The following is a 15,580-nucleotide window of genomic DNA, read 5'->3' on the forward strand; positions in this document are numbered from 1 at the left end:
TTAAGAGCACTAACTGCTCTTGCAGAGGTCCTGAGTTCAATTCCCAGCAACCACAACCATCTATAATGGGATCAGATAAATAAATCTTTAAAAAAAAAATTAGTAGTTTCTCCAAGCAACACACCTGTATTTAAATAAAATCTGCTGTATTTATTGGCAATTCTGGGGTTTAAACTAGCCTTAATAATATTAGGCAAGAACTCCACCACTGAGCTAACTTTTAGAGACGTGTATATAGAGACTATGTAGCACAAGCTGGCCTTGAACTTGCCATTTTGTTCTATGTCTCAGGTGCTAGCATTGCAGGGGTGAGTCACTGCAACTGGCTCATTTGCTTCAGGTAACTTACAGGCTCCTATGGTCTACCTCTTGCTCTAGGAAAGAATCAGGAGCATCATCCAATGTGTGCTGTCAATACAGGATGAAAACTGCTTCCTGAAAGATTAGTGACATTTCTTGACTGAAAGAAATCACTGGCCTGGCGATGGTGGCGCACGCCTTTAATCCCAGCACTTGGGAGGCAGAGGCAGGGGGATTTCTGAGTTTGAGGCCAGCCTGGTCTACAAAGTGAGTTCCAGGACAGCCAGGGGTATAAAGAGAAACCCTGTCTCGAAAAAAAAAAAAAAAAAAAAAGAAAAAGAAAAAAAGAAATCACTGGAGAGGGAACAGTGACAGACTAAAAAAAAAGCCAAGCAAAGGGGAAGAGAATCATTTGTCAGATTTATGGTTTATGTGCTAACCTTCGTTTCCTTCTTTGCTGTCTTTGATTCTATAGAAATGGAAGCATATCCAGCACTTGTGGTGGAAAAAATGCTGAGAGCATTAAAGTTAAACTCTTCTGAAGCCAGGCTGAAATTTCCTAGATTACTTCAGATTATAGAGCAGTATTCAGAGGAGACCTTAAACATAATGACAAAAGAGGTTGGTATCCTTGAGAGTGGAAGAGAACTTTCCAGGAATTAAAGATACATTTTTACTTATATGTATACTCAGTGTGTGTAATGCACGTTATGGCTTTTTGGTTTTTTCCCTACTTTTGTGTTTTTGCACATCATGCGTGCAGAAGTCAGAGGACAATCTCAGGCATCACTCCTCGACTTCTGCCCTGTTTGCAACTTGATGTGATTCTCTTGCTTTCTCGTGCATCTGAGGATGACAGATGTGTGCTGCTACTTTTACCTACTCTCCTTTGTGGGTGTAGTGGAAACACTGGATCTAAACAAGAACCAAATCAATCAAGGAGCCAAGATAAGGACTTTATATGGAAGTTTACCCTCTACACAGATGAAGCTGCAGTCTATAACATCTGTTGGTATCTTAAGCTTAGTTTTTATTTTAGCCTAGGGTGAGGACTAGGTGGGAATGGAGAGGTTCATGTATGCACATACAACACCCTGCAACCTTCGTATGCTTGTTCCATGGAGCACTTGGGTATACACATGCTGACTGTGCCCCTGTCCTCTGGGACCTATCTGTATAGGGAAGGCCCCATCTATAAAAGAACAGGGCCATCTGAAAGGTTCCTTCCTGTTTTTACAGATTTATAACTAAAACATAGACCCAAGCTTTGACTTGAAAATAAGAGTTCAGAAAGGACTAACTGCTACTCACCTGCTTTATGTAGCAAGATCTTTGTTGTTGTGTTTGTGTGTGTACAGTGCCCTGTACCCTGTATCTTCCTCTCCTGCTCTCCACATTGTCTTTTGAGACAGATTGTCACCCTGAACCTAGAGCTTCCCAATTCAGCTAGACTGACTGGGCAGCAAGCCCTACCCTGTCCCATTTCCTCCTGTCCCTGCCTCCCCAGCTCCCTGGGGATTACAGGGTCATGGTCTTCAACAATAGGTATTGGGAACAGAATTCAGTTTCTTTTTACCAACTGAGCCGTCTCCCCAGCTCTGTATAGCAAAATCTTAAACAAGCTTCATCTTTGAGCCATGAGGGCCCACTATGCTATCAGACCTGATTCTGAGTGCTGAAGACTTTCAGTAGTGCTTTTTTTGTTTTTGTTTTTTTCCTTTTCAGTGTATAAAGCAGAAACAAGCTTTACCAAGAATTGCAGAGAAGTGTAAAATTGAGGGAACGTGAGAAATTAAGGAAAATTAAAAAGATTTAAAAAAAAAAGTCCTAGAGTGGGAGGCATTTCCAAGAGAAAAAGCCCTTTAATTTTTTTTATTACACTTATTTGGTTAATTTGCATGTGCACATACTTGTGCCACAGCGCACATGTGGAGGTCAGGGGACAGCTTTCAGAAGTCATTCCTCTTCTCACACCATCTGAGTCCTGGGGATTGAATCCAGTTGCCAGACATGGCAGCAAGTGCCTTAACCCACTGAGCCATCTCACTGACCCAAATTATATAGCTTTTGATTCTATATTGACAGTGACTTCCAAAAGTTTATTATGGCTAGTTGTAGCATGCATTAAATCCCAGGATTTGGGAAGCAGAGGTTGAGAACAGCCTGGTCTGCATTGCAGTTTCTAGGCTAGCCAGGGCTACATAGACATAATTTAAAATAAAATTAAATTAAAAACTTCATTGTATCCAATGTTTATAAAGAATGTATAATGTAGTCGAACATTTTTATAAATGGAAACCTGAAAATTCTTTTTAGACTTTCTAAATAGATATATTTATATACATATATGTATATATATTATAATTACTAATGTTCAAACTGTAACTTTGTTTCTAGAAACTTATTCTACATATGTATGGCATAAGTACAGAGGTATATTTATAAGAATCTTTGTTTTAAGCATTTCTTAAACTGTTTATCAGGTTTAGGAATTCTCTGGTGGAATTTTTGGCATCACTTATATGTACTAACATATCATCTGCAAATAGTGATACTTTGACTTCTTCCTTTCCAATTTGTATCCCCTTAATCTCCTTTGTTGGCAAATTGGTCTGGCTAGAACTTCAAGTACTATATTGAATAGGTAGGGAGAGAGTGGGCAACCTTGTCTAATCCCTGGTTTTAGTGGGATTGTTTCAAGTTTATCTCCATTTAGTTTGATGTTGGCTACTGGTTTGCTATATATTGCTTTTATTATGTTTAGGTATGGGCCTTGAATTCCTGATCTTTCCAAGACTTTTATCATGAAGGGGTGTTGGATTTTGTCAAATGCTTTCTCAGCATCTAACAAGATGATCATGAGGTTTTTGTCTTTGAGTTTGTTTATATAATGGATTATGTTGATGGGTTTCCGTATATTAAACCGTCCCTGCATCCCTGGGATGAAGCCTACTTGGTCATGATGGATGATCGTTTTGATATGTTCTTGGATTCGGTTTGTAAGGATTTTATTGAGTATTTTTGCATCGATATTCATAAGGGAAATTGGTCTGAAGTTCTCTTTGTTGGATCTTTGTGTGGTTTAGGTATCAGAGTAATTGTGGCTTCATAGAATGAATTGGGTAGAGTACCTTCTGTTTCTATTTTGTGGAATAATTTGAGAAGAACTGGAATTAGATCTTCTTTGAAGGTCTAATAGAGGTCCTGGGCTTTTTTTTTTTTTTTTTTTTTTTTTTTGGTTAGGAGACTATTGATGACTGCATCTATTTCTTTAGGAAAAATGGGACTGTTTAGATCATTAATCTGATCCTGATTTAACTTTGGTACCTGGTATCTGTCTAGGAAGTTGTCCATTTTATCCAGGTTTTCTAGTTTTGTAGAGTATAGGCTTTGTAGTAGGATCTGATGATGTTTTGGATTTCCTCGGGTTCTGTTGTTATGTCTCCTTTTTTGTTTTTGATTTTGTTAATTAGGAATACTGTCCCTGTGCCCTGTAGTTAGTCTGGCTAAGAGTTTATCTATCTTGTTGATTTTCTCAAAGAACCAGCTTCTGGTTTGGTTGATTCTTTGAATAGTTCTTTTTGTTCCCACTTGGTTGATTTCAGCCCTGAGTTTGATTATTTCCTGCTGTCTACTCCTCTTGGGTGAATTTGCTTCCTTTAGTTCTAGAGCTTCTAGGTGTGCTGTCAGGGTGCTAGTGTATGGTCTCTCTAGTTTCTTTTTGGAGGCACTCCGGGCTATGAGTTTTCCTCTTAGGACTGCCTTCATTGTGTCCCATAAGTTTGGGTATGTTGTGGCTTCATTTTTATTAAACTCTAAAATGTCTCTAATTTCTTTATTTCATCCTTGACCAAGGAATCATTGAGTAAAGTGTTGTTCAGTTTCCACGTGAATGTTGGCTTTCTATTATGTTGTTATTGAATTTCAGCCTTAGTCCGTGGTGATCAGATAGGATGCATGGGATAATTTCAATATTTTTGGATCTATGGAGGCCTGTTTTGTGACCAATTATATGGTCAATTTTGGAGGAGGTATCATGTGGCGCTGAGAAGAAGGTATATCCTTTTGTTTTAGGATAAAATGTTCTGTAGATATCTATTAAATCCATTTGTTTCATAACTTCAGTTAGTGTCCATGTGTCTCTGTTTAGTTTCTGTTTCTAAACAGAAATCTGTCCATTTCAGTCCAGGATCTGTCCATTGGTGAGAGTGGGGTGTTGAAGTCTCCCACTATTATTGTGTGAAGTGCAATGTGTGCTTTGAGCTTTACTAAAGTTTCTTTAATGAATGTGGCTGCCCTTGTATTTGGAGCATAGATATTCAGAATTGAGAGTTCATCTTCCTAGATTTTACCTTTGATGAGTATGAAGTGCCCCTCCTTGTCTTTTTTGATAACTTTGGGTTGGAAGTCAATTTTATTCGATATTAGAATGGCTACTCCAGCTTGTTTCTTCAGACCATTTGCTTGGAAAATTGTTTTCCAACCTTTCACTCAGAGGTAGTGTCTGTCCTTTTTTCTGAGGTGGGTTTCCTGTAAGCAACAAAATGCTGGGTCCTGTTTGTATAGCCAGTCTATTAGTCTATGTCTTTTTATTGGGGAATTGAGTCCATTGATGTTAAGAGAAATTAAAGAAAAGTAATTGTTGCTTCCTGTTATTTTTGTTGTTAGAGTTGGGATTCTGTTCTTCCTTTTAGGTTTGTTGAAGGATTACTTTCTTGCTTTTTCTAGGGTGTAGTTTCCATCCTTATGTTGGTGTTTTCCCTTTTATTATCCTTTGAAGGGCTGGATTCGTGGAAAGATATTGTCTGAATTTGGTTTTATCATGGAATACTTTGGTTTCTCCATCTATGGTAATTCAGAGTTTTGCTGGGTATAGTAGCCTGGGCTGGCATTTGCATTCTCTTAGGATCTGCATTACATCTGTCCATGATCTTCTGGCTTTCATAGTCTCTGGTGAGAAGTCTGGTGTAATTCTAATAGGCCTGCCTTTATAAAATATGTAAACAAAAATATGTAAACAGCCTAAGTTCATGATAATGCACTAAGTGAATATAGCTGTTACAAGAATGAGTTAACTTTGTCCCATGTCTTTATTACTTGTACATTCCTATAATAAGACATCATGTACAAGACAACTTATTATAGACAGTGTTTTGGGAGGACTTCCAATGTCAGGATTGAAACCCAAGAGCATTAGTGGGGAGCATGGCTGCAGGCAGGCACCCATTACATGGCGTGACATGGGAGCAGTAGCTGAGAGCTCTATCCTAAAGCACAGGCATGATGTAGACAGGGGCATACTGGGAATGGTGGGAGTCTTCTGAAATCTCAAAGACCACTCCAACACCCCTCCTCCCCAAGGCCTCATTTCCTAATCCTTCACCAACAGTTCTACCAACTGGGGATCAGCATTCAAATGAATGAGCTCATGGGGCCATTGTCACTCAAACCACCACAGTAAGTCTGCCCCCATCCTTTGATCAAAAAGTAATTGTGTGTGTGTACAGGAAATGTTCGGAAGAATCCAGTGGTCCCTTAGCAGAAAAGAGCTAAGAGAGAGTAGACTCGTATTTAAGCGTTTTCATTTGGAACATATTTTACCTTTATGCAAATATTTTTAAATGTTCTGTTCATTTTCAAACTGTACTTTTCTGAATTTTAGATTTCATCTATTCCTTGCTGGCAGTTCATTGGCTGGATCAGCCACATGATGGCCTTACTGGACAAAGAGGAAGCTATTGCAGTACAACATACTGTGGAAGAAATTGCTGATAACTACCCACAGGCCATTATCTACCCTTTTATAATAAGCAGCGAAAGCTACTCCTTTAAAAACACTTCTTCTGGTCATAACAATAAAGCATTTGTTGAGAGGTAATGGTTTGGTTTGGGGCTGATCAGATAGTATTGAGTGTAAACATTTGGGATGGTAAAAGCAAAACCATGCAAATATATTTGAGTTGTTCATGAAGTATAGGAATTCTTAGACATTTATTGAGGCTATCTTTTCTCTATATGATGCTTGTTACTGAATTTCTCTCCCTTTGAAAACACTGTGTGCCTTCATGCCCATAGCTAATAATCTTTTGAGTAATACAGACAAGATGAGATACTTTTATAATCAGTTCTCATCCTGGTTGGTTTGTTTTTGCAAATTTGACACAAGCTAGGGTCATCTGAGAGGAGAGAACCTCAATTGAGAAAATACTTCACCTAATTGGCCTGTGGGGCATTATCTTGATTAATAATTGATAAAGGAGGGCCCAGCTCACTGAGGCTTCTGCCTCTGAGTACTAGGATTAAAAATTTACTTAGCCTAAACCTGGTAAAATTTTTTATAGGATAAAAAGTAAACTTGATCACGGAGAAGTGATTCACAGTTTTATTAACGCCTTAGACCAGCTCTCCAATCCTGACCTGCTCTTCAAGGTAAGAAAACAGCTTTTGACAATAAAAATGAATGTGGATAGGATTTGTGTATAGTCTAGCTTCTTGATTTTTTTCTTTCTCTTTTTGCACAGGACTGGGTTTCTGATACAAAAGATGAACTAGGAAAGAATCCTGTGAATAAGAAAAATATTGAAAAGTTGTATGAAAGGATGTATGCTGCCTTGGGTGACCTTCGTGCTCCAGGCCTGGGGCCCTTTCGGAGGAGGTTCATACAGGTACGGGTTGATACAGCTGCTTGATTAATCAAATTAATTATTTGATAGATACAGTAGCAGTGTTTGCATTTGAATTACTTCCTGCCCATTGTCTCTTACTGTGATGAGCTTGCTTTAAAGCCGATGCTCTCTGTAAGATACAGTAATCAAATGTTTCCATTCAATGCTGATGTCTTGTCTTAGTCAGGGTTTTACTGCTGCGAACAGACACCATGACCAAGGTAACTCTCATAAAGGGCAATGTTTAATTGGGGCTGGCTTACAGGTTCAGAGGTTCAGTCCATTATCAAGGCAGGAGCATGGCAGCATCCAGACAGATGTGATGCTGGAGGAACTGAGAGTTCTACATCTTCATCCAAAGGCAGACAGGAGAAGACTGGCTTCCAGGCAGCTAGGAAGAGGGTCTTAAAGCCCACACTCACAGGCCACACCTCCTAATAGTGCCCCTCCCTGGGCTAAGGTATTCAATCCACCACAGCTGGCAAGGGGGTCAGTAGTAAAGACCTTGGGTTCTGCTATATTCTCATGTTCAGATTCTGATACCTGAAGGTTGCATTTAGTTTAGAATTTTTAATTCTCAGGATCACTTAGATATTGGATCAAGAAAATATTTCTGTCTTATATAAGGTGATAAGTATTCCGAAACATTCGTTTAGGGCACCAAATTGCATGCTCAGAAACACTACAAACCCAGATCAGAGGGATTGCATGACTAACACTGCTTATAAAAAGCTGTATTTCTCCGGGCGGTGGTGGCACGCACCTTTAATCCCAGCACTTGGGAGGCAGAGGCAGGCAGATTTCTGAGTTCGAGGCCAGCCTGGTCTACAGAGTGAGTTCCAGGACAACCAGGGCTATACAGAGAAACCCTGTCTCGAAAAACAAAACAAAACAAAAAAAAAAAAGCTGTATTTCAGACAAGTGTGGCAGAGGGAAATATTTTTTAGTTATTCTAATGCTGGAAAGAGTCATGAAGTGAGGAGCATATTTAAAAACATTTCATTATGAAAACACTTAAATACAGTATATTTTGATCATATCCTCCCCTCCCTCAGTTCCTAAGAGCTCCTCCTCAGCTCCCTACACTGAACTTTATGTTCTTTTTCTCTCTTAAAAGAACAAAACAAAACTCAAATAAGAAAAAAACAATAAACAAACAAACAAACAAAAAACGGAATAAAACAAAAGGCTACAGAAATCCCAGTGAGTTCATTTTGTGTTGGCCACACACTTCTCAGCATGGGACCTACCCTGAAGTGTGGTTGATATACACAGTGAGACTCTATTGGAGAAAACTGATTTTCTTTGTTGCAAATAACTTCCCGTCTAGGAGAGGGGATCCTGTGTCCACTTCCCCTTCTCAGTGCTGAAACCCTGTGTAGCTTGAACCTGTGCAAGTCCTGTGCATGGCACTATACAGCCTCTGTGAGCTCATTCATACATTAGTCCTGTTGTATCTGGAAGACACTATTTCCTCGGAGTCATCCATCACTTCTAGCTTTTAAAATCTTTCTACTCTCTTTTCTATCATGAGCCTTGCAGAGAGGGATTTGTGGAAGTCATTTAGGACTGAGTACTCTAGCTTTCGCCCTTTACATTGTCTAGCTGAATGTCACTGTGTTTTCATCTACTGTGAAAAGGGGCATCTCTGATTTGAGTAAGGTGCTAATCTTTATGTATTATGAGTATTTTGTTGCTATGTTCCTTTAACTGAATAATAGTGGGTTTTCCCCTAGCCTGTGAATTATCCTGTCTCAAATTCTTGGCCATATTAGTAGTGTCATGTATAGGTTGGTTCTTAAATCCAATCAAATAGTGGCTAGTTACTCCCATAGCATTCGCATGACTATTGCACAGTTTATCTTGCAGGTAGGTCACAGTTGTGGGTCACAGGTTTTAGAACTGGGTGATATTAGTGATGATATCTCTTCCTCTGGTAGTGTGCAAAGTTCCTTCCAGTATCATAAACACTAATCAGCCGGGTAAAGCTTCTAATTAGGCACCAGCTTGATGTCTCCATGTTCGATGACTCATCTTCATCAATAGAGCCTCACCGTCAGTTTGTGGGGAGTAAAAGCTATTTTCTCTGATGGTTGGGGGTTTCCATGGGGCCACAAGATATAACCCATTTGTGGCATTGGAAGTTTTATTTGGTACCATAAGCTATCTAGTTGGCATTGTCTCTCCTCTTATTTGGTGACTCCATTTAGATTTCTTTCGCATCAGTATATATTTTGGGGATGCTTCTACAATTGTAGAAACTTATTTGTTTTTCAAATGGCCTTTAGTGTTAGATGGTTCTTCCCATTTTCCTCCTTTACCTTCCTCTTCTATTCTCCTCCCATTTTAAGCCCCCCATTCCAGTTTCCCTTTTGTTCCTCCACAAAAATATATTCTGTTTTCCCTTCCTCACGACGTCCAATCCACTCCAAGTCCTTTTCTTACTAGATAGTTCTTACCTTCTGAGGTTGTATGGATTGTAGCATGCCTATTAAAGGCTTAAACACTAACATCTACATGTAAGAAAAAACATAATATTTGTCTTTTGGTGTTTGGAAAACTTCATTCATGATGATTTTTTTTCTAGCTCCATCTACTTAACTGTAAATTTTATAATTTTATATTTCTTAACAATATTTTATTGCATATAAGTGTACCACATTTTTTGGTCCATTCATGAGTTGATAGACATGTAGGCTCTTTCCAGTTTCTGGGTATTATGACTAGAGCAGCAATGAACATGGATGAGCAGTATCTCTGTAGTATGATGTAGAGTCCTTTGGGTGTATGTGCAAGAGTGCTATAGCTGGATCTTGAGATAGATTTATTTTCAGCTTCCTGAGAAACTGTCACACTGAGTTCAATAGTGGCCTCTCCAAGTTTGCTCCCCACCAGCAATAAAGAAGTGTTCCCTTTGCACGACCTCTTCATAAACAAAATGTCAAAGCAGTTTTAGTTTCTCTTATAGCTAAGGACGTTGAACATTCATTTAGGTATTTCTCACCCATATATGGTTCATCTTTTGAGAACTCTCTGCTTAGTTCTCTATCCCATTTTTAAAAGTAGTTATTCCTCTATTATATGTATATAATTCATAAAGATCTTTTTCCATTGTATAGGTGCTGTCATGATAGTGTCCTTTGCTATAGAGACGATTTTAAGCTTCATGGGGTCCCATTGAGTAATTGTTGGTCTTAATGCCTGTGCGATAATATCTTGTTCACAAAGCCTTCCTGTGTCACTGAGTTCAACCCTATTCCCTGCTTTCACCTCTATCAGATTCAGGGTATCTGGTCTTATGTTAAGGTCTTTAATCCACTTGGAGTTGAGGTTTTTGTAGGGTGATAGATACGAATCTGTTTTCATGCTTTTAAAAAATACAGCTATCTAGTTTGACCAGCACCTTTTGCTGAAGTGCGGCCTTTTCTCCAGTGTGTCTTTTGGCTGCTTTGTCAAAAAATCAGATGTCCGTCTGTATATGGACTTACACCTGAGTCTTCAGTTTGGTTCCATTGATCAATGTGTCTGTTTTGATGTGGGCTAGTGAGACCTCCGCTATCCTGGGGCTTTTGTGTTTCCATGTGAAGTTCAAGATTGTTTTTTTCAGTTTATGTAAGGAATGGTGTTGGAATTTTGTTGGGATTGGTTGGATCTATAGATTGTTCTTGGGTGCATGGCTACTTTCACTCTATTATTCCTACTGATCCATGAGAACTGGAGATCTTTCCATCTTCGAATATCTTCAATTTCTTTTCCCAGTGTCTTAATGTATTTATTATACAAGTCTTAGAGTTTATTATACCACTTGCTTGATTGAAGTTTTATTATTATTATTATTATTATTATTATTATTATTATTATTTATTATTATTATTAGTTGAGTCTATTGTGAAAGGCAGTTTCCCTGATTTCTTTCTTATTCCATTTGTATATAGTAAAGCTACTGGGTTTTTTGTGTGTTAATTCTCTATCATAATACTTTGCAAAAAATGTTTATCAACAATATAAGTTATCTTTACTTCTTAACTTTTTATTTGTATTCTTTCTCTTTCACTTGTGTTATTGTTCCTCTTTGTGGGTTGAATAACCTCACAAGGCTCATCTAAGACCACCAGAAAACACATATATTTACATTGTGATTAATTGACAATAGCCAAACTGTGATTATGAAATAGCAACAAAAATAATTTTATGGTGAGGGTCACTACAACATGAGGAACTGTATTAAAGGGTTGCAGCGTTCAGAAGGTTGGGAATGAGTGAGCTAAGACTTCAGGGGACTCTATTAAATAGGTATGGAGAAAGTGAACAACTTTCTCTTGTTCCTGATATTAGTGGAAACTTTTTGAGTTTCTCTCCATGTAGGTTGAGCTTGTTATAAATTGCCTTTATTGTGTTTAGAAATTTTCCTTTTATCCCTCGTCTCTCCAAGACTTTTATCATGAAGAGGTGTCAGATTTTTTTGTCAAGGGCATTTTCATCATCCAATGAGATGACCATGTGTGGGTTTTTTTTTTTAATCTTTCAGTTTGTTTATATGGTATATTACCTTTATCATATTGAGGTATGTTCCTTGTATTCCAAGTCTCTCAGGACTTTTTTAATGTAGAGTGTCAGATTTTGTCAAAGGCTGTTTCCACGTCCCAGGGGATGATCATGTGTTTTGTTGTTGTTGATACTGTTGTTGATTTGAGGGTTTTTTGTTTTGTGTTTGAAGGGGGGTGGGGTTTGGTTTATTTGGGTTTTTTTTTCTCTTAGCCTTTATGTGGTAGATGAATTTGATTGATTTTCATATGTTGAACCATCCCTGCATCTCTGAGGGTGGTTCCAATGTGATCATGGTGAATAATCTTTTTGATGTTCTGAATTTGGTTTGCATATATTTTATTGAGAATTTTGCAGCTGTGTTCCTAAGGGACATTGGCATGCAATTTTCTTTTCTTTAATTTTTTTGCTGGGTCTCTATGTAGTTTTTGTATCATAGTAATAGTGGCTTCATTAAAAGAAGAAATATCCCTTCAGTTTTATTTTGTGGCATAATTTGAGACATACTGGCGTTACTTCTTTTAAGGTCTGCTAGAATTCTACACTTAATATATCTGGCTTTCTTTGCTTAGGAGATTTTCACTTACTGCTTTTATGTTACCTGGGACTGTGGCTCTGTTTAAATTGCTCATCTGGTCTTACTTTAACTTTGGTAGGTGGTATGTATTTAGAATTTCATCCATCTCTTTTAGACTTTACAGTTTGATGGGATACAAAGTTTTAAAGTATGTTCTTATGATTCTCTGGATTTCCTCAGTTTATTGTGAGTTCCCACCTTTTATCTCGTATTTTATTAGTTTGGATCTTCTCTTTCCATTTTTTATTAATTTGGTTAAGGGTTTGTATTGATTTCCTCACCAACTCTTCCTTCCATTGGTTTTTGTTTGTTTTATCACTTCGCTTTGTTTGTATTTCCTTCTAATTTCAGCACTGGGTTTTATTTTATTTATTTTTGGTTTTTCGAGACAGGGTTTCTCTGTACAGCCCTGGCTGTCCTGGAACTTACTTTGTAGACCAGGCTGGCCTCGAACTCAGAAATCCCCCTGCCTCTGCCTCCCAGTGCTGGGATTAAAGGCGTGCACCACCACACCCAGCAGCACTGAGTTTTATTATTTCTTCCATATCTACTCTTAAGACATCATTTCTTCTTGTTCTAGAGCTTCCAGGTATATCACTTATGTAGTAATATGAGATCTCTAATTTTTTGATGTAGGCACTTACTGCTACAAACTTGAATCAGGCCTTTATTGTGTCTGGTAGGTTTGGGTATGTTGTGTTTTCATTTTTATTCAATTCATAAATAAATAAATAACTTGACCAATTTTCATTTGATTGTAAATTGTTCAGTTTCCATAAGTTTTTATGCTGTTTGTTGTTTTTCCTGTTGATATCCAGCTTTAATCTAGGATGGTCAGATAGGATGTAGGGTTTTATTTCAATTTTCTTATATCTGTGTTTTCATATATCTAGGTTTTATGACCTAATATATGGTCAATTTTGGAGAAAGTTCCATGAGCTGCTGAGAAGAAAGTATAATCTTTTGTTTTGGGATGAAATATTCTGTAGCTATCTGCTAGGTCCATTTGATTTATGAAGTTAACTCTAGCATTCTTTTGTTTAGTTTTTGTCTTGATGACATGTTTTTAGTGAGGGTAGAGGAATAAAGTCTCCCACTGTCAGTGTAAGAGAGTCAATATGTGATTTAAGGTGTAGTAGTGTTTCTTTTATAAACTTGGGTACCCTTGTGTATTGGCTGGTTTTGTGTATCAACTTGACACAAGCTAGAGTCATCTGACAAGAAGGAGCTTCGGTTGAGGAAATGCCTCCATGATAACAGCTGTAAGGTGTTGCGCGCGCTCAACAGGCCAGGAAGAACGACGCTGCTACAGGATCCTTCTGCACACGTTTATTCAGTCCTGTTTCTTCTTTCTCTATATTTCCCTTGTTTATATCTCCCTTGTTTATATCTCTCCCTTGTTTATATCTCCCTTGTTTTTATATCTCCCTTGTTTTTATATCTCCCTTGTTTTTATATCTCCCCACTAATAGTAATCCTCTCTTGAATAATAATCCTCTCTCTAACCCGGGCCTCTCACTCTTATATACTCTCAGTTCCCATCCACGCACAGCAGGCCACGCCACCTCACCAGGCACGCAGCTTCAGCTAATCAGGGCAGCAGGGGCAAATCTCCACCAAATTGGATTCACCTGTATCCTGGTACACCTGCGCAGCACTCAAGATGTTTGTGTCTTATATGAGGAAGTCAGGTGCAAGTCATATGACTTAGCTGCAGTCCCTGGCGCCTTTAGGACTGCCGCCACACCTGCTCCTAACAATTCCCCCTTTTTTCTTTTTTGGCAGAGAGAATGTCTGTAGATAGCCCCCCGCAGCCATGCCCCTTACCCGTCCTTGGGTGACAAACAGCATTGGTTTGATCCCTGTCTTAGGTTGGTGACATGCCCAGGGAGTCTTATCACTGACTACCTCTCTATCATGCCAAGCCACTCCTGGGGAGATTGTGTTTTGCTTGTGGCAGGTGTATCAAAAGGCCAGGATGTTACTTAACCTATGGCCAGATCTTAATTGCTGCAAGCAAGCCTCATGGGTGAAGGTAGAGGTCTGATCCCCAGTGTGCAAGCATAGGGGCCCTACACAAAACCATCCCTTAGGCTCATCACCCAGAGAGGTCTTGGCCAGCTCCCGTGTCGTTTTTCCTGGGGGAAGGGAACTAGGACACTGAACCTTCATGCAATCAGACGTGCCTTCCACAGGATGCCAACAGCAAGCTATCCTCTGTGCAGTGCTTAGCCTCACAACCCATGGCATAAAGCAGCATTATTTCTTTTAGAGCGGCAAACCGAATCTGAGGAGATTGTCCCGCCTCCACTGCAGCAAAAGCCTACGCTACCATGGCGAAAGTGCGGACCCGCACACTCTGCACCTAACACATGTGCCAAACACAAAACACACACACACTATAACAAGCATACATCCCAGGGCTCTCATCCCTGCTCATCTTCCCTGAAGCAAGGGATAGATGGCCAGCGAGGCTATCTCTTTAAGGGGAATTTAGGGATCAAAAAGCGTGGAAAAATTTGAATGTCATGTCCAGCTGGTATCGGCTTCTGGAATACTGAAAGGATCTCTCATCTCGGCTCCATCCTTTGTGCTTGTGGGATCATCCACCACATCCACAGGGGCAACTGGATCAGGAGCCTCATTCTTGCAGCGTCTCACCAATCTCTCCGGCACCCAAAGAGGTTCCGTCTGGTCCTGTGGAAACACACAAACAGACCCTCTCGCCCACGTCAACACCTGATCTGGTCGATCCTCTCCAAATCTCCGGACAGAAGGTCCACCTATAGGTGGCTGCTGAGGAGGCATAGGGAGGCGGCACAAAAGCTAATTCGCCTTCCTCCTCCACCTCAGCTCTTTTATTTTGTCCTTTCTGTCCACCTGATAACACTGTGTCTCCTTTCTTTTTCCTTTTTCTTTTTAAGCCCTTCTCCTCTTCCGACATACTTTCTTGTTGCTCTGTAAGGATTTTCTGACCTGTCTTGACTGCCTCTTGATTCAAACAGTAACAGAGTCCATATATCAGAACAAACAAGACCAAAACTATCAGACCTACCCACAAAGGGTCAATGGGAGAAAAAAGCATAACTACACAGCGAGGATCTATTGATCACTACACTGAGGTTATCATAGTTCCTTAACTTGTCCCCAAACCGGGAACCTTAACTTGTCCCAAAGCCGGGAACCTTTCGTTACCTTGTGCCTGCTTCCTGGCAACTTTATGCTTGCCTCTATTTTATCCGAGGTCCTTCCCAAACTCCTGGGGTACTTTGTGCCTACTTCCTGGCAACTTTATGCTCACCTCTATTTTATCGAGGTCCTTCCCAAACACCTGGGGTCGCAAGTTTCACTCACCGTGAACTTACCCTGCCGGCAACCACTGACTGCTGAAAGTTCTGAACTCGGTGGGGGAGTCGGTTCCCCGTACGGGCCACCAATTGTCGCATCTGCTCTCGACCAGCAAGAACGACGCGACCACCAGTCCTTCTAACAG

At 39.6% G+C, this 15,580-nt stretch overlaps 1 protein-coding gene across 2 annotated transcripts in view; it reads left to right on the forward strand.

Moving 5' to 3' along the window:
* Nucleotides 1-15,580, forward strand: part of Prkdc (protein kinase, DNA activated, catalytic polypeptide) — a 204,796-nt gene that overhangs the window by 172,486 nt on the left and 16,730 nt on the right. For both annotated transcript variants that reach the window (NM_011159.2, XM_011245841.3), the window contains 4 exons: nt 776-921; nt 5,963-6,174; nt 6,642-6,729; nt 6,822-6,965. In NM_011159.2, the coding sequence (NP_035289.2) occupies nt 776-921; nt 5,963-6,174; nt 6,642-6,729; nt 6,822-6,965 (590 nt within the window). The remainder of the gene's footprint in view (nt 1-775; nt 922-5,962; nt 6,175-6,641; nt 6,730-6,821; nt 6,966-15,580) is intronic.

The sequence above is a fragment of the Mus musculus genome, chromosome 16 (genome assembly GCF_000001635.26).
Source record: "Mus musculus strain C57BL/6J chromosome 16, GRCm38.p6 C57BL/6J".
Lineage (NCBI taxonomy): Eukaryota > Metazoa > Chordata > Mammalia > Rodentia > Muridae > Mus > Mus musculus.